Source organism: Ostrinia furnacalis, unplaced genomic scaffold, assembly GCF_004193835.3.
Source record: "Ostrinia furnacalis isolate ACB-3 unplaced genomic scaffold, ASM419383v2 OfSCF1803, whole genome shotgun sequence".
Classification (NCBI taxonomy): Eukaryota; Metazoa; Arthropoda; class Insecta; order Lepidoptera; family Crambidae; genus Ostrinia; species Ostrinia furnacalis.
The window spans coordinates 668521-693222 of record NW_021132042.1 but is presented as its reverse complement, the minus strand read 5'-3'; the positions used below and the strand labels follow the sequence as shown (position 1 = coordinate 693222).

The 24702-nt window shown below is 37.3% G+C and overlaps 5 protein-coding genes across 5 annotated transcripts; 3 read left to right on the top strand and 2 right to left on the bottom strand.

Annotated features, from left to right (window-relative positions):
- Nucleotides 1–173: 173 nt before the first annotated feature.
- On the top strand, nucleotides 174–8679 carry LOC114353755 (uncharacterized). The gene is made up of 2 exons (XM_028305853.1): nucleotides 174–400; nucleotides 8117–8679. The coding sequence occupies exon 2, from the start codon at nucleotides 8121–8123 to the stop codon at nucleotides 8664–8666; it is 546 nt and encodes a 181-aa protein (XP_028161654.1). The 5' UTR covers nucleotides 174–400; nucleotides 8117–8120; the 3' UTR covers nucleotides 8667–8679.
- LOC114353754 (sedoheptulokinase) lies at nucleotides 765–7149 on the bottom strand. The gene is made up of 3 exons (XM_028305852.1): nucleotides 6171–7149; nucleotides 4823–6038; nucleotides 765–1210 (listed from the first exon to the last, which is right to left on the bottom strand). The coding sequence occupies exons 1-2, from the start codon at nucleotides 6449–6451 to the stop codon at nucleotides 4940–4942; spliced, it is 1380 nt and encodes a 459-aa protein (XP_028161653.1). The 5' UTR covers nucleotides 6452–7149; the 3' UTR covers nucleotides 765–1210; nucleotides 4823–4939.
- A 959-nt stretch (nucleotides 8680–9638) lies between the features above and the next one.
- On the top strand, nucleotides 9639–11616 carry LOC114353761 (uncharacterized). The gene is made up of 4 exons (XM_028305866.1): nucleotides 9639–9953; nucleotides 10095–11135; nucleotides 11215–11322; nucleotides 11406–11616. The coding sequence occupies exons 1-4, from the start codon at nucleotides 9816–9818 to the stop codon at nucleotides 11535–11537; spliced, it is 1419 nt and encodes a 472-aa protein (XP_028161667.1). The 5' UTR covers nucleotides 9639–9815; the 3' UTR covers nucleotides 11538–11616.
- A 145-nt stretch (nucleotides 11617–11761) lies between these two features.
- SmydA-3 (SET and MYND domain containing, arthropod-specific, member 3) lies at nucleotides 11762–17991 on the bottom strand. The gene is made up of 8 exons (XM_028305865.1): nucleotides 17753–17991; nucleotides 16484–16691; nucleotides 15814–16012; nucleotides 15497–15621; nucleotides 15090–15316; nucleotides 14576–14739; nucleotides 13547–13739; nucleotides 11762–12392 (listed from the first exon to the last, which is right to left on the bottom strand). The coding sequence occupies exons 1-8, from the start codon at nucleotides 17886–17888 to the stop codon at nucleotides 12160–12162; spliced, it is 1485 nt and encodes a 494-aa protein (XP_028161666.1). The 5' UTR covers nucleotides 17889–17991; the 3' UTR covers nucleotides 11762–12159.
- Nucleotides 17992–19998: 2007 nt separating this feature from the next.
- LOC114353740 (voltage-dependent anion-selective channel) lies at nucleotides 19999–24441 on the top strand. Its single transcript, XM_028305824.1, has 6 exons — nucleotides 19999–20140; nucleotides 20804–20962; nucleotides 21272–21435; nucleotides 21557–21784; nucleotides 22460–22668; nucleotides 23994–24441. The coding sequence occupies exons 2-6, from the start codon at nucleotides 20807–20809 to the stop codon at nucleotides 24083–24085; spliced, it is 849 nt and encodes a 282-aa protein (XP_028161625.1). The 5' UTR covers nucleotides 19999–20140; nucleotides 20804–20806; the 3' UTR covers nucleotides 24086–24441.
- The last annotated feature ends 261 nt before the right edge of the window (nucleotides 24442–24702 follow it).

Here is a 24702-nt window from a genome sequence, read left to right as displayed (position 1 = left end):
ACGGCTAAATGATAAACTTTATAGCCGGGTCTCTAGCGCGTGTTTTGTCTCACACTAGCAACAAAAACATGCCAACATTCAACATTTTTTGTAAGCAATATTTCACCGAAAATACCGAAATGCGATTTCCGTAGCGTATGTCGGAATGTGTGCATTTACCCTATAACTTCAGTAATCAAAATTCTTCTCCGTCTCCTTCTCACTCCTACAGATTATATTATCTACGGTCTCATTGTTTTGATTGTTGAATGTGTTGATTGATTTGATTATCTGTGAATAACCTAACCAAAACCAAAAAATAACCTCAAAACCACAGCTCAAAACCATAAAATAATAACATTGGTTGAAAACTTGAAGAAGTAGTATTAGTAGTATTACTAATTATTTACTAAAATAAAGGGTAAGTAAAATTTGTTTGTAATTGTTATGTACGTCAAAAGAATACTTTTAATCATAGTTGAATAATTTTAATATTCTTGTGTGCTAATAAGCAATCATTAATCTTTTTCTGCACTGCATTAAGTTAAAAATTATCAACAGTTTAATTTTGTACTTACCTCTATCTTACCAAGGCAGTCACTATGCACTATTTTAATTAATTAAAACAAGTGGCAGATTAATGTAACATACCTACAGGCAGGTGGCAACTTATTCTTTGACTTAATTTTTTTTAGCATTGTGCCAATACTAATATTTTATAACCTTTCCCTAAAAGCTAAATTCATCGGAGTAAAATAAATAAAATAGAAATTAAACTAATAAAATATTTCATAATGTTAGTATAATATGGCTATATTAACGTTTATATATATCACAAATGATATAAGTAGATAAAAGTGCTTACATGGTACCGATTAAAAAAGCTTTTTTAAAGCTCAAGTCATTGGTCTACATTCATATAATTGATTTTATATCTCACTTCCTCTGAGCAGTCCCATCCCATGTGAATCTTATGTATCATGCTTGTTTGTTTTCAATGACTCCTGACCTAATATCTTATGTTTTTTAATGATTTTCATTAATATGTTGGTCACAACTATTTTATAGTTTTTTTAAAGCCTATGCATATCATCAATTTTATAACTACTAATGTATTGGATAACAATAACAATAAAATCTATAACCTACTTACCTAATCCTTAACTCTTACTTTGAAATATTATTGTGTGGTAAAGGCAGCCTAATGGTTTGTGAATTGACAAGTTCCACAATGGGGTCATTCCATGACAAATGTTACCGAGGGTGAAAAACTAAATATCGATACCTCTGGGCTCAAAGGTCGTAAAGGACAAAATACCGAAAATGAGTTATTTATACAGTTTTACTCAGAATTTAATTCTCTATCGATCTGTATATTTAGTTTGTCGAAATTCCCAAAAAAAGTGCCTTTACGACCCATCATATTTGATAAGCTAAACAGAATTCATCGTGAAAATTGGGATGTAAATACCATTTGATTTTTTAAGTAAACACAAATTTTTGGGCGTATAATGTACATGTAGTATATCTATTGTCCTATACAACCTTACATTTTCATATCCAAGTCTGAATAATTTGTCCTTTACGCCCTTAGATTATCTAAACAAATATTTTAAAAATATACACAGTGAGGATATTAAAATAACTGTGAAGGTAAATTTTATAGACGTTTCTTATAGCATTTAAGTATGTGCGTTTGGAACAAACGAAAGAACCTAAAAAATCATCAAAAATATATAATAAAACTATTTTAGAGTGTAACATTTATGTGATTTGTACATATAAAATGATGAAATCTACCCACATCGGGTAAAGTAATGTTGCTTTTTATTATTTCTCATATTTGAAGAAACTAGGTATTTGTCAGGTAAAAGATAATTATTAAAAGATGATTTAAGAAAATAAAAACATGCTATAAATTAATAACGTATTACCTAATTAAGTTAGGATAGTCATCAAATTTCAATTTCATCAAAAATTGAAAAAATGAAAAAGCTATAAAGAGAAAAAACTTCACCTTACTGTAGTCCTTAGGTGTCATTATTTTGTATGCACAAATCACACAAATACTACACTTTACAATTATTTTTAATGACTTCCTAGTAATTTTGACTAACGCCTTGGTCAAAACCACTTTTGAATTTTGAGTGTTACAATAATTAGGTATAATAAATTAGTATAGTCTCTAAAGTACATACGTACGTACAAGTGGTAGGGTTAATATTGGGACGTGTAAAAGCGCTTTTTTAAAGCCTATTTGCAAAAATAAATGAATTTTATGAATTTTAATTTTTTAGTTATTTGGATCAGCTAATAAAGAATAACTAGTAGGAAAAATATTTACACAACATGGGAAAATATAATAATATGTTGAGACTTAATCTACTAAAAAGCGTGAATGTAGTTTTTTTCGAAGTTATATTATTTTTATATTAAAAATAATTGGCTTTTAAAATCGGTATTGTGTAGGAGTAAAGTAAGTGGATTTACTTTACTGGAATGAAAACCTTCCTACTTATCTTACTTACCTAACTTTTTTACTTTTATACCAAGTACAGTGACATAATTTTAAGCTACTATGAATTAATAATGTTAATTTTTTTTAGAATTTAGAATAATTATAGTTTGGTTTTCGTTTGTCCTTAATAATTATAATTCTATTTGCATTATCATAAGGTCAACTGGTGGACAGACTGCCCTATGGAATTAAGTCCGCTATTTGTAATTTTTCGAAACAATAATAATGATTAAATAAAAAAATAAAATTAAATTGGTTTCGGTTTTTCCTATAAAGTAGATATTTATGAAGTTTCATTTAAAAGCGTCATAATATTTATTTTCTAAATTCGCTTTTATATCGGAAATAGTTTCTTCTAGTTCGAAGATATCAAAACTTCTACTTAAATAGTTTCATAAATTGTGTGCATTAAATTATGAAGCTACGGAAAATCATTTTATTTCATTTAAAATACCATAATTCATTAAAAATGTGTGAAGGAATGGTATATTACATATGAAATACCATAAAATATAGGGTCCTTCTAAATCAGCTACGTTCCGTTTAATGGGAGCATGTATACGTCACACTGAATACGTTCCCAAAGTTTGAGCCAAAAATTCAGGCTAGTTTCCGAGATAATTAAGGAAACAACTTCATTTCTTATCAACCCAATACAACACCCTGTTCAGCTGATTCACTACTACACCGACAAAAACGCACGCACACGAGCTTACGTAATGGCCGCCATTGCGCTTGTGCTGCCGTTGGGCCACTGGCCGCGAACACAAGAGTGCCGCCGGACGACGGATCGGGCGCCACACAAGCTATTCTAGGGCTACTACTAGTTATTTGAGGAATTAAATTAAGCAGAAAATTAAAGTTTATTTATTTTTGGTAACATAAAAAAATCTTAGGTGGTAAGTACTTATTTAGTGGCCTTAATGGAATGATGTTTATTCAAAAGTTCGTTAAAATACTTTTGCGCTTGTAAAAATCTTTCATTTCAAACGTAGCAACGAAACGAAGCAAAAAAGTTAGTTGCCGAAATCAATGACTTATTTTTATGCCATACACAAATGGGATAGTTACCATGACTATGAAATTTAGAATTACGGTTATTATTACGATAAAGCAGGCACATTTTTCATGTTAATTTTAATCGCTTAATATCCCCTTAGCAAATTAAATAAAAATGTGATTCGTAATTGACTCGATCATAGCAGAAACTAAACGCTACTATCGAATTATCTACCTGTGATTATCGGCAGTCTTTAGTGTTCCGAAGTAAATAAGTAAATAATTGTTCCCAACTATCAATTTTAAACTGAAATAATAATCATTAAAATCATCGTAGAAACAAAAAAAAATTTTCAAATACTAACTAATATCTGAGCATGATACTAATTTAGTATGTTTCTTTCTTGATTAAAAACTGTAACACCCGAAACGTTTCGGGTATTACATTTTTATTTAATGTCGATAATGTGTGTATATTGCTTGGAGAAGTCAAAAAGTATTACTGTGAGGGTTCTTCGACCTCCCACTAGCGCTGGCGTCGGAAAAGGAGTCATATTTCTCTATTTAAGACATTTTTGAAATGTCGACTTAACACTAAAATTAAGGTATTGCTAAAAAGTCGGTGTTTGACATTTCCATTAAATATCGTAATAAGAAATTAAAGTAATGCTATTTCAAGCCAAAAACAATAGAAAAAGCTATATTCTGAGGAAAAATTAAACTTGAACTTTGTATATTTTTTAAGACAAGCTGCTTCCTAATTTCAAACCAGAATTCGCTCTATTTGTGTTTATTTGTTGTACTCCTTATTTTGTAGTACCTAGAGATTAGTCTCTAGGTACTACAAAATAAGGAGTATAAAGTTTTATTAGTAAAACACCGATTATATCGATAAAACGCATTGAATTTTCGTACTCGTAACACCCGAAACAGAACCATTGTAACACCCGAAACAAAGAAAAAAATTATAAAAAAATAGTAAAACGTTTTATGTAACAGTGATTGTATGTTACATGGTTTGCAAATTTCATACTTTCATAGTCCTGTAAGTTTTAGGTATGATTCCTTAAGAAAATTCGCTAAATTTCGAGTAAATGCAGCAACAGTCAGAACATAGAGGCAAAATCTCGTAACGCCCGAAACGCACACTTTTCGACTCATACTTTCGTTATCCTACATTCTAAGCTGCACAAACTTTATTATTTAGATAAAACAACTAAAAACGGACAGATTAAGGCACTAATATTATTAAAATACTATTTCAAAATACAAGAAATTGTTGAATATGTGTGTACGAACGTAACACCCGAAACGATGGAATGACCCATGGTAACGTTTTATCTTATTTAAATTAAAAGTAGGTAGGTACTTATTTAATTGGGCTTGTGCTTGTCTATGCACTAGGTACAATATTTCTTATTCTGTGTTCATTTTGCTGCTAAGTTATGCAACTGCTATAGCAGCTCCTTTAGCAGCATCACCTCCTGAAGTGAATTCTAGAGGTAAACTGTAGTAATGTTCTACAGCTCTTTGTAAAACCGGATTTCTGGACAATCCTGAGCCATTCCCAACAATCCTTTTAATTTTAGCATTGTTTAGAATTTCTTTTGGCATCATAACATGTAGATTTTCAATTAAACCATCACAGAGAGCCCTGAATACATGACCTAACTGAATATTAGATAAGTCTATATTTTCCACTGCTGCCTTAGCAGTTGGGCTATGTCTTTCGCCTAACAAATGAGGAATAATTCTCATAGTTGATGTTGGTGGTGCTTCTAAACCTAATGCAATAAGTTTTTCCCATACTTTGGATTGAGGAATAGGAAAACTGAACTCCAGCATCCATTGCTGTAACATTTTTACGAATGTAGCCAGCACATTCCCGCCGTTTATAGAGGCAGCTACCACTAAATTGTTATTATTAAAATACGGTAAATGTTCGACAGTGGCACACCCTAAATCTGTAATTCCCTTAACCACGAACGCAAGTTGTGCTGAGGTTGAAATATTTAATACGGCATCTTGTTGGTTCTCTAAAGTAGCTAAAATCGAACACTGAAGGTCGCCGAGTGCGGCACCAACTGGTGTACCCTCTGGTATGCCATTCCAAGAACTGCTAAGTTTTCCAGCTAATTGGCCACTTTTGACAACATTTGGAAGAAGTCCGACAGGAAAGTCAATTGACTGTAATATTTCGCTGTTCCACTTATTATCCTCAGTATTAAAATACCCCCAACTAGCAGCATTTTGGTCAGACATTATTGGTGTTTCCAAATCGCAAAGCATAGCCACCACAAAGTCTTGAACTGTTCCAGCATAGTTAAAGTTCTTCAGTTTGTCTGGCTTGTGCTTAAGCATCCACAACAATGTAGCACATCCATAACCAGAATAACATTTCAGGTGTGAATTGGGTTTTGGTAAAGAATCTAGAAACTCTGGCTTGCATCTTGTATCTTGCCATGTGTAAAGTGCTGACATATTTTCTCTTGTAGCTTCAAAACGAATTACAACATTTTCTTTTTCAACTTTCTCCCATGCTCTGAAAAAAATAGTAAAAATAAACAATACTATGTGCAGCTGCTTTTTCATAGCTAATAAATTAACTTATAAAAATATCGTATTAATCGGTTTTATCAATCAAGTATTTATCATGTATTTTTATTTACATTACCTGTTTTTCCATAGCAAAACTCCGTGCATTTGACCACAAACACCAATTTTTGTAACATGTCGTAGGACATCTCTCGGAAGTCTTGAGACACAATAGTGGACTGCTGATACTATTTTTGGAACATCCTGCTTGTTACCCTCGATGCCCTGATCACTTGGTATATTAGCTGCCGTATCCTTATTTTGTTTTGCCACCAACTCTTTTGTAGATGGATCATAAACACATACTTTTACCGAAGTAGTGCCAATGTCCATGCCCAAGATATATTGTTTTTCTGCCATGTTGCACACTTATCAAAGTTTAGTCCGTAGCAATCTATTTTACTCGTTGAAAGATAAACGACGCGACGTGCGGCGTCCGGTAAGCCAGTCTAGCGCGGTGTATATGTATTATACACAGAATGATTTCAATTAGACTGCGGAGTGCGGTTGTTGGCTGCGTCAGTAGTGGGTGGCGGGCGGGTGGCCCGACGTAGGTATGTCGAATAGAGCGCTATCCGAGAGCGCGCGGGCCGACCTCGATTATTACGTAAAGATAGGTTTGTTTTTCCTATCTATATGAGTAGCCACTGCTTAAACAATCGACTGATATAGTGCTAATAAATAACTTTCAATAATGTAGGTACACAATGATAAACAACCGATAGTCGATAGCCATTTTATGAAAATATTGTTTCGATAGGTACTGTCTGTCTGATAAAATCTAAACACCAATAATGTGTGCTAATAAAAAAAGCTTGGACGTGAAGATATTAAAATAAAAATATTGACCTCGTAACTGTCAAGAGTCTGTCTCAGAAACACGTCTCTTTACGAGCTTTTTCCGATTTTACGAGCATCAAGTTGTTTAATTATAAATTTACTAGGCTGTTAGGTACAAATGTTAAAATTAGATGGACATGAAGACAAACATGAAAGTAGGAATCAAAGATTATGATCGTCTTCTCTAATTAGTAAAGTTTTAAAGGCAACAGCTAACAGATTTCTTTGTGATTAACGTTTCCTCTTATAGATCGACTGTGTATTTTGTAACTATTTAATGACTAGCTTTCTTGAAATTTGTCTGTCACAGAAAAACAATATCGAGCGCGTATTTGCTCACCGTTTAGACCTACCCTGGACTACGACAAACATTTTAAAACCAAAATCAGCTCAATCGGCCCAGCCGTTCTCGAGTTATAATCAGACTAACGTACATCAATTCATTTTTATTTATATAGATATATAGGTAGTTGGTCAAGTATTAACCTTGACCAACTACTTATTAACTTGACCAACTACCTATTAATTAATATTTCGTTGAAACTTAAAAGAATTACTCTTCAGAAGAAATCTAAATCTCATTTTAATTATTTCCGTAATCAATTTAGCTGGTAAAACAAAAAGGAATGCAGAAAATATTACACAAGTTTATTAGTCTTTAATTTGCAATGAACTTGGTTGCATAATATATCGTGCACGGGAGTTACTGAAGGGGCGTTGTCAGAAAGTTCAAAGAGACTTCGCAGATACAAGATAACTTATTTATATGTTGGGTTTTTATATTTATGGTGTGTGTAAAAATTAGGGCTATAAAATCCAATAAGTTTACAAACTAACGAATCCTAGTATAAAATTACGACTGGTATTATCCGTAATAATTTAAGTATTAATATCTGTTTTAGAAAAGCAAAAAGACACTGTCGCGGTGATAAAAGTCACCCATGCGCGCGCGCCGATATTATTTCTTTAGCTAAATTAAGATAAAGACTATGACATAGTGTGTATTGATTAGCCTCGTGGTCACATACTTATTTAAATGAAGATGGTAGGGAGGGGCAATGCTTTTAATAATTTAATAATTGAATGGATTCTCCCAATGTTAAGGCTACCATCATTATTATTAGTATTATCACAGAATAATAATAAGTACTGGTATTATTATTCATCTACTTATTTATGTTTTAGGAGAATGGGTAAAAGAGGAAAGAAAAGCAGTCTTCCGGAGGAACATCATAAGAAAAAGAAGTCTGATGCGAATATACTAGATACATGCAACAATGAAACTGTGCCAGAAGAAGTCTGCAAGAATGTAAAAAAAGCTAAAAAAGAACATTTAAATGAAATTGAAAGCACCGAAGATATTTGTGTAAGCGAAACGACACAAAATGAAGACAACCAGAACACAAATAGGAAAAGAAATAAAAGTAAAAACAAATTAAAAAAAAGTGTTGAAGTTACAGATGATATAAAATCAGTTGCGCAGGAAAAAACTATTTCTATAAAACCAACAAAAATAAGATTTGTTGATGATGCACCACAAGTGGTTGCTAGTGGATCTGAACAACCAACCAAGAAAACTAAAAAATCCAAGAAGCAAAATACACAAGAAAATGATGAAGAACAAATTAACGAAGAAGATATTGATAACTTTTGTGACGAACTAACGGAAGAAGATAATGTGCAATTTGATAACTGGGTTAAATTAATAGAAGCTAAGTTACACGCTAAAAAATAATTTTAAAAATTAATTTTATTTTTTATTTAGTGATTATCCAAATGTCAAACTAATAGTATAGGGTAAATGCTCACTTTGTGGTCACTGAACCTTTTTTGGCCACTTAAGACAAAATAAAATGATTTCTTATATTAATAGTCAGATGAATCAACACGAGATAATTTATAATTTTTTTTTTAAATTTCATAATATGCTGCATATTAATTAAAATGTAAAGTGGTAAAATAGAGGGGTGTAAAAATAATAAAGATAATCAAAACTGGTACATCTGCCCTATCAGCTTAAATCCACCTCCTCTTGAAAATGTTTTGTTTCTGACGTTCTTAGGTGGCACCTTAGAATAAAAAAATAATCTAAGGGTGCCACCAGTGCTGGTCTAAAATTGAATAAAATATTTTTGATTTTGACCGACTCATAAATTCGGCGTGGCGCGGTATAATCTCTATTTTATTGAATCATCTTTGCCATAATCTTTGCTAATCTGCGGATTAATATCGCAATGTTTTGTGGCTGCCACCAATTACGGACTACGGTAACTTTTAACGTTTCCAATCCAGACACGCTTCTCGATTCTGCGATACGATTGGTCGTTCAACAGCGTACGTCAGCTGTTTTGACCAATCGTATCGCAGAATCAGAAACGCGTCTGGATTGTAGACGTTAAAAGTTACCGTAATCGGGGCTCGCAAAATATTTGCAATTTACATCAGCGATCCTCTATGACAGCAACACCTATTATTTGAGAACAAAGTATGAACAAAGAGACAGCCACTTCCGCGTAAAATTGCAAGTTGTCTTAAATTAATTTAAATAAAATTAACGACCTACGTTAAACTTGTAACTTTCTATGTAAAGTAAATTTAAAAAAAAATGTTGAATTATTATTTATTAAATTCACTTGTAAAGGTGCGGCGAACGTAGGTATATTTTTGGTCCTTTTGGTATAAGTACTATACTCTATGGTCTTATACTATCTTTGGAAGTAAAGTGTTTACTTGTCAATGTCAACATGTCATTGTCAAAAGTGTCACAAACGGCATGTATGTCATTGAAGAGGTTATGATGTTGTGAAATTAATTTCATGTAGACATTTTTCAGTGTAACAAAGTATATTAACTTAATTTTGAAAGACATTTAAGTTTTAAAACTATGACTCGCTTTGCTCGTGCAAAAGGTTCCAAGTCCTCTAATGAAAAAGCCCCTGAAGACAGCACGCCATGGGAGGTGATGAAGGAACAGTTGTTACAATCCAAAAAAGAAAACGAAGAAAGCAAAAAGCGAGCAGAGGTACATAATCTTCAAATGTCTATTTGTTTAGTCTGTATTTACTAGACAATGTCTATTTGCTAGTAAGTTTACTTAAAAATCTTCTTAATTAAGTTTCAGACTACATACATTCCTATTCAATTAATTTTGTTTTAATTTTAGGCTGAAAATCAACGAATAGAAAACTATCAAAACTTCCTGAAAGAACAAAAAGTTCAAAAGAAAAAGGCCACATGGTGTGACTTTCCAGATGCACCTAAAAACCAACAAACCGATCAACCTCCAAGGAAGAAGAAAAAGGTAGAAGCGCTCCAAACAACATTAAATGATGGTGCTGATACAGTTGTTAGCAAGCCTTCACAGAAGAAGAAAAAAAAGAATAAACCTAATAACCAAGCAGATTCTGCTACAGTAAATCAGGATATTAATACTGAGATACAATCTAGTGATATCACAAGTGGAAAAGAAGTGCCTACTCCACCAAAGAAGAAAAAAAATAAGAAAAAGAATTCCAAAGAGCAAGATAATACAGAAAATACAGTTAAAAATGAATCCTCAGAGACAAATGCTGCCAATGAAGACAACTTACAGACTAACAATAAGCTTTCAAGTAAAAAGAAAAATAAAAAAAATAAAACTGCCCCAAGTAATAAACCAGATGAATTACAAAACAACCAAACTAAATCTCCTATTCAGAGTCAGAAGGGCCCTGTCCCCAACAATCAACACAACATGAAACAACAAAAAAAGAAAAAGCCCAAAAATCTTGTCAATGGTAAACCAGTCAGGAGGAAAGAAATTAATGACCACAGTTTCCAACTTATCATCAATGGAAAAGAAGTTGAATTGGTTAGATTCGATGGCTTTCCTGTCATGAAGAAGGACGCTGAACGTTTGCAAGAGTTGAAAAAGAATATGATAAATAAAGGAATACCTAAGAGTGAAGTTCAAAGGACTATGAAATTAGAAAGGAGACGGGCTGAGAAAGCTCTTGCTAGGATGAAGAGAGAAGTGTGTTATAACTGCAGGAAAGGAGGACACAATCTGTCAGACTGTCCCGAGTTGAAATCTAAAATACCTGGGGTGGATGCACCAGAAGGAGTTTGCTTTAAGTGTGGCTCCACAGAGCACAAGCAGTTTGACTGCAAAGTGCATAAAGATACAGAATTTAAGTTTGCTACCTGTTTCATTTGTAAAGAACCAGTAAGTATTTGGCAACTGATGTTTTGATTACATCATTGATCTATATTTTTCTAAATATTTATAAAACTTTTTTTTTCAGGGCCATATTGCAAGGCAGTGTCCTGACAATCCCAAAGGTTTATACCCTAATGGAGGTAGCTGTAAATTGTGTGGAGATGTAACACATCTGAGGAAGGACTGTCCAACTGTAAGTTTGTTGATAATGTTCCATAAAATTAGGTTCAAGTTTTAGGATCTATCAAAGTTATAATTTCATTCTTTTCTTTTCAGGTTAAAGATAAAAAAGAAGATTCATCTATAAAACTGCACACATTGGAAGATAGCAATATTGAAGATATTGGAGTGCAAACGAAAACATCAACAATTGAATCAGTAAAAAAACCCAAGAAAATAAAGTTTTAGTCATAGCTATAAGCAGTGGGATTGTGAAATATCATCTTGATATGTATTTATATTGTACAAAAGAAAATAAATCAAATTACATACATATTTTATTTTAATAAATAATATCAATTAAAGTTCCATATTATAAGGTCACAGAGATCATAATTTACATAATTGTCTTTTTAGATAGAGATACTGTAAGTAATTTATTTCATTGATTGACACAAATTAATTGTTGATCAAGTCAGTCTGCTAGTCTACATTCTACAATGCGTTATAGGAAACTTGCGATATTTGGAACAGTCTGTCTTTCATTTGCTTAAAATGCCAGTTTCCAAAAATCAGAAATAAAAGCTTATTACATTAACCAAAATTATATTAATTGCAGTCGCAAAATATTGAGAAGGGTCTAGCAATATGTCCTTAAAGTCTGTAACCCGTTGAAAAAGAGGCTGACAATATTTATTTATTTATACTTCAATGCCAAAAATATTAACATTAGGCGAACTTAATGCCATAAGGCAATAGTGACCGAGTTTCTTGCGCTGCTTCTCAGCACTGGCCCATTTATTTTCCTGAAGCAGTGGTAGGGTTAATACTGGGACTTGTAAAAGTGCTTTAATAAATTAGTTTTTTATGACTACAGCGAGTCGAGGCTCGCTAGCAGCTGCTCCATAGACTGTTGCGCGATCTGTCCGGTGATGCCCTCGGGGCTGGCGGGGTCCTCGCGCGCCAGGATGCGTGCCGCCTCGCGCAGGCAGCGCACGGGCTCCTGCAGCTTGTCCTTCAGCTGATCCTGCGTGATCAGCCCCGCGCTGAACTCGCTGCGGGCGAGGAACATCAGCGGCGCGTGCAGCTCGTATAGCATCATGCCTGGGGAAACGATTTGAGTTGTCTTGTTGGTCTTTTGAAAGGGAATGGAGAACAGATATCAGCAGCAGATATCTGTTCTCCATTACCTATTAGACCGGATTTATTGCCAGAAGACATTCTCCACCAGTCAACTGTTGATAATTATTTTTATTGGTCACAGAAAATAAAGTTACAGTTGGGTCTCTCACGAGATAGCGCGATGAATAGGTACGTTACGACGAATCATCAACGTCGTACTTATCATAGCTTTCCACAGTCGGCAGCAGTACACGCTGGAAGACTGAATTGATTAAATTCATGTGCATCTCACCCCTCATCCTGGTCTCGCCGGGCGTGATGACGTCAAGCGTGCTGAGCACGAGGCGGCAGAAGGCAGTTTTGCACTCCAGCACGATCGGGTAGGTCGTCGAGCGCGTATACGCGTTCATACAGCTGTATTAGCGAGTGCCTTATCGACAGCAGCAGCGAGTGCCTACACTCACCCCTCATCCTGGTCTCCCCAGGTGTGATGACGTCAAGCGTGCTCAATACTAAGCGGCAGAAGTCGGCCTTGCGCTCCAGCACGAGGTCGGGCAGGTCGTCGAGCGCGTTCCCCTCCACGCGTCCATACAGCTATATTAGCGAGTGCCTACACTCACCCCTCATCCTGGTCTCCCCAGGTGTGATGACGTCAAGCGTGCTGAGCACGAGGCGGCAGAAGTCGGCCTTGCGCTCCAGCACGAGGTCGGGCTGGTCGTCGCGTTCCCCTCCATGCGTCCATACAGCTGTATTAGCGAGTGCCTTATCGACAGCAGCAGCGAGTGCCTACACTCACCCCTCATCCTGGTCTCCCCAGGTGTGATGACGTCAAGCGTGCTCAATACTAAGCGGCAGAAGTCAGCCTTGCGTTCCAGCACGAGATCGGGCAGGTCGTCTAGCGCGTAGCCCTCAACGCGCCCATACGTTACAGCTATATTAGCGAGTGCCTCACTCACCCCTCATCCTGGTCTCCCCAGGTGTGATGACGTCAAGCGTGCTGAGCACGAGGCGGCAGAAGTCGGCCTTGCGCTCCAACACGAGGTCGGGCAGGTCGTCGAGCGCGTTCCCCTCCACGCGTCCATACAGCTGTATTAGCGAGTGCCTTATCGACAGCAGCAGCGAGTGCCTACACTCACCCCTCATCCTGGTCTCCCCAGGTGTGATGACGTCAAACGTGCTGAGCACGAGGCGGCAGAAGTCGGCCTTGCGTTCCAGCACGAGGTCGGGCAGGTCGTCGAGCGCGTACCCCTCCACGCGCCCATACAACTGCGCCAGAGAATGCTTCAGAGATAGCAGCAGCGCGTGTCGCGGGTGGAACACCGACTTGTACTGGAAACAATATCAAGAAGAATATAATTTCGCCACCTGGGCTGTGTTTGAATGTCAAATGTTTGTTCCTTTAAAATAACTTTTGCCGGAAGCATCTCCTAAGCGTGGCACTCCATCGTAAGTACCTACCTACATGTAGGTACTTATGCGTCGCCAAAAAGATCTTAAAAAAAGACAGAGCCTAGGATTAAGTACACTTGAGGTTTTTGCCTCAAGTGTAATGTTAGTTGTAAGTTCTTTTTAGAACCTTGATGAATCCTCAAGTCCTCAACTAATTTAAACAGGAAATGGTCGTAGAAAATGGATCGATCGTACGCATAGGCGATGAGGTAGTCACTTAGCTCCTAAGTAAGTAGGTACGTGAGGAAAAACAAAGAGAGAAGTGAATCTTCGTTTCGTGAAGCTCAATACCCACCGCAATGGATAATCATTTGGACATATTTCCCATCTGGAGACCATAGAGTGTGAGTTAGTTCAATAAGCCTAAGTTTCGTCTCTGTGGTTACACAAAATAGAAATGGAGTGCTTATACGCCTGTGTGTTTTTTGTTTGTTTACTCTTGTATGATTGCTCTGTTTTTCTTCTTCTTTTCCTGTACATTGCGCCCCCCTGCTGACAACAGAGGGCCCCCGCTGAAAATCAGTTTCGAGACATGCCCTGGCGCGGTCTTGATGTATGCTGACCGGGTGCCTTTTTGTCAGAGCTTAGGGGCACAAGCAGATCTGTACATTAATTTGTGTATCTCCTTCATTGTGTATCTATCTATGTTTTTCCTGCTTGTATGTCTTTCTTTCAAATAAAAAAAATATTCTATTCTATTCTATTCTATTCTGTACCTTATTGAGAGTAGCCTCGCGCTGCTCGATGGCCTGCGGGCCGGGTTCTAGCGCGTCCAGCTGGTCCAGCTCGGCCTGCACCACGCCCAGCAGCTTGCGCATCGCCGCGCTCGACGTCTTGAACTGGCACTTCTTGTCCGAACATGTCCAAGGTGCTTCGTCGTCTGAAACGGAGATGACATGGTGGTTAAGTTTTACCGCAAGTTCTTTAGATCCTCTTTATAAAGTTTACAAACTTGACTAAGTGTGTCGCTCTTCATCATGGCTATACTTAGCTACAAGCAACAATTACGTTAACTCCGCATCTAGGTAGGTATGATAAAATGTTTGCAGACAAAGCAAAGTCAGACTCGGGCAGTTTAGTTGTTAGACTGTGTTCATTTCGGTGTCTAAAGATTGGCGCAGCGCGGGCGCTCAAGATAGGTGGAAGAGAAGAAAGCCTCTAAGTAGGTACTAAATGGAAATTACGCGGCGCCGTAATTGCTAACTTTTGGAACAAAGATTAGGTTCTTACCTAATGGATTGCTCGCCATAATAACCCCATTATCACACTTTTGACATTTCAACGTGCTGAGGTGGGTTCCGAGCTCAGAGGGGTCGGCGCAGCGCGCGCATTCGCAGCTGAAGAACTTGGACTCCAGCAGATAGTCGCGCCGCACGATCGTGGGGGATAGCGCGTGGGTGTAGCACAGGTGCAGCGTCTCTCCTGACTTGATGGGAACTGCTGATCTCACTAGGACCCTGCGGAAGACACATGAAAAGACTTTGAGGCTTTTGATCTGGTGGTTTTCGAACCCAGTCACATGAGGCGTCAGGGACTGGAACCAGTTCCCGATGGCTGGCTTAATGTGTAGAATGGGACCATCCTGTATATGGGACTATCATTATGGGATCACCCATTTAATTAATTTTGTTACTTACTGGTAATCATTCTGTAAGATGGTGTGGACAATGTTTGGCACGCAACTGTGCGCGGAGATAGCGAGCCGAGGGTAGATGGCGCGAACGCTGAAACCCACACGGGACGGGACTTCCACAGAGTTCACCTAAAGAACAAACTTTTATTAGGAACGAATCCTGGATATTGCCAGACACCCATAAACCAAAGTAATTCATGTCCATCGTAAATTGATGATCATTACCATAAGGTGAGTAGAAAAACTAATAGGCTAGTTTTCGTTTCATCAATCAATAAAAAGTGAATCAAATGGACACAAAAGTCTTCAGGGTTTACATACTTCAAGGATCCCACAGACGCGCTGCACCAGGTCCTTTTCAAAGCGGCTGCCGAGCTTGCAGTGGTCCACCAGGAAGTCGGCGATGTTGACCTGGTCGGCCGCCCACGTGGGCCGCTGCTGGCGCGCCGCAGTGTGCGTTTCCATCGCGGCTAGCTCGCGCTCCCAACGGTCGGGGTCGTTCTCTTTTGCCAGAAGCAACCTGGGAAGTACGCGATTGTAAGGAGGTAAATGTAACCCATCTTACTTTGTACGCCTAGAGCAGTAGACTAGGCAATAACAACATTTATTAATGTATAGGGAGATCTGTAGTCACACAGTCACAAAAACGCCTAGTGTGACTAGGCGTTTTTGTGATCGTTTGCCGTAGGTGTGCTAAAAGCACATGACTTTCCTCATAGCACAGGACTTCTTCGGATCTTTACAAACAACGATAAGCCTATGTAAAAATACTGAACACGTACGTAATAATAGGTAAAGCCACCTAGCTGCAGCAATGATCAATCTTGGTTGGGCAAGGTGGCAAGGACAGTAGTGCCGCCCTGTTCCGACGGACTCCAGGCTACAGGCGGTCAACCGCATGATATTGTCACGGGCACCCAAGCTACGTCCTCCACGAGAGAGATATTTTATGAGTTGTCTGCACGAATAAGTTCGCATAAGGTATACCTACCTCAATGGTGTGATGCAGTCCAGCTGCGGCGCGGCTGCGGTCCAGTCCTCGACGGGCTGGAAGCGCACCTTGGCGGCGGCGAACAGCGCGCACTCGGCCCGGTGCGCGGGCGCCGCCTCGCACTCCGCGCCGCACACGGGCCAGCCGCACCGGGAACACACAGTGTTCTCCACCGGGATGTAGCAGCCGAGGCATAGTGGAGGGGTGTCTGGACAATGAGTTAGACTTTTCTCAGTTTTCTCAGTTACTATATCAGATCACTAAGGAGGTCTTACTCCATAGCTCATTAAACGCAAAGTAGTAAAATTAACTTTATACTTGTCCTAGGCTAGCTTAGGAACTCGTACGCTGGAAATTCATTCACAAAAATTCCCAAGTCTTTATTCACAATACTCGTTAGAAAAAATTGGCGTGGAACTGTGATTATAAAAGACGAGTGCGAGAAAGTTAAAATAAATAAAATTATTCACCCAGTATTATTATTATCAGACTCATGTTATCATATCAGGTCACTAAGGAGGTAGGTGGTACCACCTACCTAATCCATAGCTTATAGTAAAACTTATACTTGTCCTAGGCTAGCTTAGGAACTCGTACGCTGGAAATTCATTCACAAAAATTCCCAAATCTTTATTCACAATACTCGTTAAAAAAAATTGGCGTGGAACTGTGATTATAAAAGACGAGTGCGAGAAAGTTAAAATAAATAAAATTATTCACCCAGTATCAGCCACTATTAATTTAGACAAAAATTTATCATCTGTCCAGAGTCTGAAAGTGCTACATTTTTTAATTTTTAGGGTTCCGTAGCAACTAGGTACATGTTTTTCAGAATACACGGAACAAACAAGTAGGTAGTGTAGGTACAACGACTTATAATTTTTGGTATTCCGAGTAGGTATTTCCGAGACGGGAATAACTAAAAGTCTAGGTGTAGTGTACCTACGAGTACTACATAATTCAAATGAAGGGCTCTAATTTTGTTAGCAAAATAATAACGCAACTTAAAGAATTTAAGAAATTTTCAGGCTGTGTCCCTTTACACAAAGCTAGTGTACCTACTTACCTACTTTAACTTACATAATAAGACACAAATCATGTGCGATTAATGTACGAAACTCATAGATTATCGAATGCAACTCGCACTTGACCGGATTTTATTATGACATGTGGCGGAAAATATAAATTACCGCCGCCGCTAATAATCTTTAAGTTTGTAATAGTTTCAAAACTTTATGTTGTGTTCTCGTAAAAGGATTAATGACTTACCGGGCTTTGGGCCGACAGCGAACGGTGTGTCCGTAAATATTAATTCACCACTTTCTAAATCCTTATTTGCCACCAAATAACGTCCGTATTTGTCGTTTTGGAGAACATCGTAGTGGCTGGGCGTCTCTGTAGCCATCACTCGTCAGTGGTGTACCAGGCTCATGAAAACAAATGATGCTGTGTTGCGGGACTGACGCGGCGCTTGCCGACTGAATAAAATTAGCGGCTATAATAAGACGCAGACCATTCGAGAATTGGGCCGACGGATCAGGAATCTGCATACATATGTAACATTAAATCCCTTATTGAACTGCAGTGACAAAAATATATTATAAGAGTTAGCCGGAAAAATATTTTTTTATTACAAAAATTGTCGCATAATTTAAGGGCATCAAAGGGCATCAAGGGTTCCATATTCTATAACGTCAGTATTCTCCTAAATTAGCTGAAAAGTTAAAATTAGAGCAATTTCTAAACTTTCATAATTATTAAGCGCACTTTAGTAAAACTTTATCGCCCTGTTTCACGGATATTTCAGGTAAGTATTTTGGTATAACCCTAGTAACTGAAAAGAAAAACACGACCAGTGTTTACTAGTTAAGTGCGATCACCCTGTTACCTAATTTATTTACTATCTTATTATACTTAAACATTGTTTATTTACTATACTTATTAGCATCGTTACGTAATTTAATTGATTATCTAATTGTAGTTAACTTCACTATCAATAAACAGACAAAAGAAAGCATTAATTATTGTCTGGCTGAATTGGAAACTCGCCAACTTTTTACGAGAAAATTCTTGAAAACTACTGTACTACGCCGCTGAAAGTTCAAGACGACCGCGGGGCTCTGACTCCATTTATTTGATAAATGTGTTGAAAGATACCATAATTTAATATTTTTCTATAGTGATGTTAAGTTAAATTTTACAATATGTTGGTTGTCAACCGGACCAGAGAATAGAACCCGGAGCATTATTATCACGCAACTTCACAGTACCTAAGTACCTACTTATTTTAATTTTGCGTGGGGGCAACGATAATTTTTCCGCATAGTATGTAATAATATCACCGTAAGTAGGCTTAGAACGATTAAATAGGTTAATATTGTGTCAATGCAAAGCCTTATAGATCAAATAAGATTGTTTTTGAAAAATCTACATGGATTCTCTTGCCATTTATTTTTCTCCGTTTTGCCGTAATTAATCAATGCTTTTTTCCTAATTATGTCAGTTTTTGAAAGTGTATTTAACAATGTTGATGCAATTTGGGGATATTTTCAAATTCCTACAGTAAAGGCAGCAATCTCTAAAGAAATCGTACCTTGTGTGCGGTCGGTAAGTTTGATTCATAATCATATCTGCAACGTGATAATAAAGTTTTGGAAAGTTATTGTATTGGCTAAACCTACTACTTAGTTTATTAGCACACCCTGATGATCTAGGTTCTGTTAAAAACATCCATATGAGTAAACTTTTGACCCCTAGTTACTACAACCTCTACCTCAAAAGTTCTATTATTAAGTAGATAAGACAATGGCGAGTTTTGTTTTAATTTGAATATGTATCTAATCTTTAAATTTTTATGAAAATAGGACGGATCATTGGCAGAAAAAGTTATCTGTAAAGACGAAGAAGGAAATAGAGTCCAGTGTCCGCGCGACTGTCATGATGATGATTCGGAAGACTATGAATATAGTTTTGAAGATATGAATCACACTGTAAGTATTAATTAAAATAATATAAATGAACTATACTATAAGTTCATAAAGTTTCGAAAGGGATATTTAATTTGTTTACTGTTTGTGTTTCATGTTTGCCCGTTTGTTGGTCCCGCGCTTGTAGAGCTGCGAATAACACAGGAAGTTGTTATATTTGTACCTTCCATAGCAATACAATCAAAAGACTTCGATAAAATATTATACAATAATTTAAAAAATCTGATTATTTCTTTTATATGAAATGTGAAAAAAAGCATGTATATTTTACAATTATTTAGAAAATATGTTAGTTGACTAGACTTTTTAGCTTCTTAGTGACGTCACTGTGTCATTGACGTCACAATTCAGCTGATGAACTTTTTGTTTTAATGTGTGCTAACAGGGTGAAAAACTAGGAAAAATAAGTAGTTAGTGCATTTAAAAATATAAATATGGTCTCAATTGTCCTGATTAATTTGCCTTGAGCTTTTCGGGTATTAAAAGTGCTTATTTGTAAATTTATCAATATGACGTTTTCCGGCAAAGTGAAGTGAAGTTGCGCCGTCTGGTGGCGATCAGTGTCAACCTAAAATTGTCTTGTGGTACGGTGCGGAGGTCTGCTTGGCAATTTTATTGCCTGAAAATCACAAGTTTGCTAGGTTCAATTTGTGAAATAATTTATTAAGATGTAAGTAATATTTTTGCCTTTCATTTCACCCGATTCGAGGCATAATCATAAGGTCATAAAAGCTTTTCTTACGTGGTTAGGTTAACTAGGATGGAGCCGGTTTTAGTCACAAAATTTTGGCTTTACATCTTTATTCCAGCTTGTTTTCGTATTTTAATTGACTATATTCATGACCCTAGTTCTGTACTTGATGTATGGCAATCTTAATTCATGGCTTATCCGCTTCGATTGATTGGGATCATCCGATCGAAACGTCACTGGGTCTGTCGACGCATGTGATTTCTTCATGGCTATCGGATTCGGCACCCAAGAGCGAAGGTCAAGTTTAGGGTCACCGCCTTGTGCGTTACTGCTCCTCATCGTAATGTGTTACGTTAACTGTAAGAACGAAAGTGGCCAGTCATAATATCTGCATGTTATGTAATACCTCTAGGTACTGCAAATGGCTTGTAAATAAGTGTCTATAGCAAGCTCTATTCCGACCCTGACACAGCTGGCACTCGATGCTGAATAGTCATTTTGCTGTTATGTCTTTTTGCAATACAACACATTAGATTGAGCATTCCCTATTTACTCAGCTATAAACTACTTTTGCTAAGCTACTGTGTTACTGCATTACCCAATGTATGCTTTGGATAGGTATTTATTTATCAATGTTTGCAGAAAATGGCTCCCCCATACTATGCTGATCTCGGAAAGAAGGCCAACGATGTGTTTGGCAAGGGCTACCACTTTGGTGTATTCAAACTTGACCTGAAGACTAAGAGCGAGTCTGGAGTTGAGTTCACCAGCAGTATCACCTCCAACCAGGAGAGCGGAAAGGTAAGATCCCATGAACTCATTTATATTAAAGTATTTTATCAATACATGTAAAATCCAGAAGTAATAAACTTAAGAATTAATTAATTTCCTAAATAAATACTGGATATTTAGATCGAACAAATATTTTATTATATTTTCAGTATGAAAGTTAACCTTTTGTATTTCTTACTCTTTTAGCTATACTAAAATCAAATATGCATGTCAGACTTATCTTAAGATCTCTTATTTTGAATATTTCTTTGATGTATGAATCAGATTTAACTTTGAACACCTGTGTACCATTAAATTTATTTGCAATTGTTATGACAGGTGTTTGGCAGCCTTTCCTCAAAGTATGCCGTGAAAGACTACGGCCTAACGTTTACAGAAAGGTGGAACACTGACAACACACTCGCCACCGACATCACTATCCAAGACAAGATCGCCGCTGGCCTCAAGGTTACCCTGGAAGGAACCTTCGCACCACAGACTGGGTGAGTCCGGCAAGAATTATTTACATTACCATAAAAATATATTTCTGACAGATTACTCATTACTCGTTTTATCAAAACATCTACAAAACAATAACATGTTTATGAATATGTAAATTTTTAGGAGCAAGACTGGCAAGTTGAAGACCTCATACGCCAATGACACAGTAGCTGTGAACACAAACTTGGACCTGGACTTGGCCGGGCCCATCGTCGACGTGGCGGCCGTGCTGTCGTACCAGGGCTGGCTCGCGGGAGCCGTCACACAGTTCGACTCACAGAAGGCCAAGTTCGCCAAGAACAACTTCGCTCTTGGCTACCAGACCAACGACTTCGCCCTCCACACCAATGTGTGAGTACCAATTTACACAATGCCACATAAAACCACTCAGTCATGAAATATTCAAGTGCAGCCCGGTGATATTGATTTTATAGGATTACATAAGCCTAGTTGAGATTTGCAAGGATGTCGCTTGTCCTCTCTGCTAATGTAAGCCAGTTATGTCTAGTCTTGTGTGACATTGGATTCAATTTACTAGTTACTTTTGTTCATACATCATTATGGATGGCAGTTGTTGATTATAATGTTACATGTTCATTTATTATTCATGTTAATTTATGTTATGTTATCTTGCACCTGATTAGCATATTTTAAGCATTGTTTAGTTTTTGAGATAAAAACTAATAATATGGCAACATAATTAGTATTTCACTTATTCAATTCATTGTTATCCCATATTAATTTTTGTCTACAAATATTTATATTGTTTGTTTTGCCTACAACTCCTCAACTACCATATCTTCGATATATCGGCTCTCTCTTTCTTACTCATAACACTATAAATGTTTGACTGTAATTAAAAGATTTTATGATTTTTTATCCAACAATCTGTACAGACCAAATAACTCTGTGCCAAATAACTCAATTTTTAATATGTCCTAACACTAAATTTCAATGTATACTATGTCAAATATTTATATCGTAAGAAATGTTATGAAACCTCTAAATGAAAAATGTTTGATCCAGTGACAACGGCAAGGACTTCGGCGGGTCCATCTACCAGAAGGTGTCGGACAAGCTGGACTGCGGCGTCAGCATGAAATGGACGTCGGGCTCCGCCGACACGCTGTTCGGCGTCGGCGCCAAGTACGCGCTCGACCAGGACGCCTCGCTGCACGCCAAGGTCAACAACAAGTCGCTCATCGGCCTCGGCTACCAGCAGAAGCTGCGCCCAGGTGAGGCCCCGCCTTCATACACATGTTGACACCACCAATCAATGAGGGCTATCGTTTTTATACTTAACAGTTGGCACCCCTGGCGATTGACAGGACCTTACTCTACAGTGGCGCCATCTTGATGAGTGCAAATGCGATAGTCCTCCTACCACTTTAGCGCTCACCAGTTGGTGCCACTGTCTTCGCTACTAGCAAGTGACAGGACCTTACTCTACAGTGGCGCTAACTGGTGAGCGCTAAAACTATAGCCCTCAATGACGTACTTTTTAAGACTGTCAAAACGAAACTCTCCCATAGATTTTGTATGACACTACAAGCAAGTGACGTCACTATTTTAAACTACTTTTTTCAATTACAATGCGACCAAAAATCGTAATTTACAGGTAATTTAAAATTAATTAAATTTTTAAGACCAGAATGAAGTGTCTTTTTAGAAAAGTTGTGATTTCGAATTATTGGGGAATGGTGTCAAATTGTCTATTCTGCGTCATTATCAGATTTACTAGTCGACTGAGACTTATTGAGAGTTGTAACTGAGACTTATTAGGAGTCACCCGCATGTAATAAACTCGCTTTTCGGGCTCGGATACTAGTAGAAGTTACGCCTAAGTAAAACGAGACCTTGATCCTACTTCTATCGACTGAGACTTACCGGGAGCGACCGGCATGTAAGTTACGCATAAAAATACATTTAAATGAGCACTCGCACTCAATAATCGTAAAAAGTCTTAGATTTTATGAACTTAAACAAGCTACAAGTTTGGCTTATCATGTAAAGAGGAAACCCACATGCTTGTATCAGCATTGTAAACTAAATCTTCTGCATTTGAATCTGAAACATGCAAAATACATATTATTTGGTATCTGCTTGCCTGATTTTGAACTAAATAGAAATATGAACGTGTACATGTGAGAAGTAACTACTATAGATACATTTTACACTTACTGGTCAACTATGTTTAACACAAACACTGGTATATTTATTTATCCCTTGCAGTTTTAGAACCCCCTGTAATGTTTTGGTGGTTATGTGGATAGTAACAACTAGATAAGGCTCTTAAGTGCCGATTCATGTTGCTATTATCAATCCAAATATGTCAATATCACATGTATGTATATCTTAAAAAAATGGTCATCAATCAACGTCGCATCTGACGTTGAAATAACTAAAACACGCTAGGCCTACCGAAAATAGAACACAATCAATTCACATCCCAGAGAAAGAGAAATCACGCGTGATCTTTCGTTTCCGCTAGGACGGATTCGCTTATCTGTTTCGCGATAGCACAGAGCAAATAATGATTACGAAATCTCGTGACTTGCAGGCGTGACGCTGACGCTGTCGGCCGCCATCGACGGCCAGAACTTCAACGCCGGCGGACACAAGGTGGGCGTGGCCCTGGAGCTGGAGCCCTAGGCTGTAGACACACGATGCCACGTCTGTTATCATAGCAGAGAAGCGTATATAGCAGAATCAATTGAACCTGTACCTTTGTAATTCTAATTAGTGTAACTGTGAGCGTTTAACGCGACGATCGACTTCTCTTCATAGTTCACGCCTCTGTTTTGCTGTTTCCAAAATGGCGGACGATTTTCTTTTGAAAAGTTTAGCGGAGATCACGTATTTCCGGGCACGCGGCGTTTCGACCCTCATTTGCTACTTATATTATTGATTCCTGATTGAATTTAAACGTAACAATAATCGTCTTGTAAATAAGCACCTATGGTGTACTACAATATTGAATAAAAATGAATAGTCTGTTGCGATCAGCATTTATTTGTTTTATTAGCCATCCTGAAACATCCCTTCCCTAAACTTACGCGTCCGCCATGTTGTTCAGTGTATGTGGAAAGAGTGATATTTACGTTTGAATATGTATTTGTTGCCTTTATAATATTTTATTTTTGATTTCATTAAGATGTTTAATAAAGTATTTTTAAACATTTTCCTATTTTATCAATTAATAGTTTAGATTTCATTAATTTCATTACGTTAATATATCTACAAATTCATTTTGTTTGTATCTTTTTTGT

Excerpts from the sequence above, each read along its gene's own strand:
- LOC114353754 (XM_028305852.1), bottom strand. The coding sequence starts at position 6,451 with ATGGCAGAAAAACAATATATCTTGGGCATGGACATTGGCACTACTTCG. Across the intron at positions 6,039-6,170 it reads GTTTTGCTATGGAAAAACAG|AGCATGGGAGAAAGTTGAAA; the intron begins GTAATGTAAATA and ends TATTTTTTTCAG.
- LOC114353755 (XM_028305853.1), top strand. The coding sequence starts at position 8,121 with ATGGGTAAAAGAGGAAAGAAAAGCAGTCTTCCGGAGGAACATCATAAG.
- LOC114353761 (XM_028305866.1), top strand. The coding sequence starts at position 9,816 with ATGACTCGCTTTGCTCGTGCAAAAGGTTCCAAGTCCTCTAATGAAAAA. Across the intron at positions 9,954-10,094 it reads AAAGCAAAAAGCGAGCAGAG|GCTGAAAATCAACGAATAGA; the intron begins GTACATAATCTT and ends TTTTAATTTTAG. Across the intron at positions 11,323-11,405 it reads TGAGGAAGGACTGTCCAACT|GTTAAAGATAAAAAAGAAGA; the intron begins GTAAGTTTGTTG and ends TTTTCTTTTCAG.
- SmydA-3 (XM_028305865.1), bottom strand. The coding sequence starts at position 17,888 with ATGGCTACAGAGACGCCCAGCCACTACGATGTTCTCCAAAACGACAAA. Across the intron at positions 15,622-15,813 it reads GCGTCTGTGGGATCCTTGAA|GTGAACTCTGTGGAAGTCCC; the intron begins GTATGTAAACCC and ends TTTGTTCTTTAG. Across the intron at positions 13,740-14,575 it reads GCGAGGCTACTCTCAATAAG|TACAAGTCGGTGTTCCACCC; the intron begins GTACAGAATAGA and ends TATTGTTTCCAG.
- LOC114353740 (XM_028305824.1), top strand. The coding sequence starts at position 20,807 with ATGGCTCCCCCATACTATGCTGATCTCGGAAAGAAGGCCAACGATGTG. Across the intron at positions 20,963-21,271 it reads CCAACCAGGAGAGCGGAAAG|GTGTTTGGCAGCCTTTCCTC; the intron begins GTAAGATCCCAT and ends TTGTTATGACAG. Across the intron at positions 22,669-23,993 it reads CCAGCAGAAGCTGCGCCCAG|GCGTGACGCTGACGCTGTCG; the intron begins GTGAGGCCCCGC and ends CGTGACTTGCAG.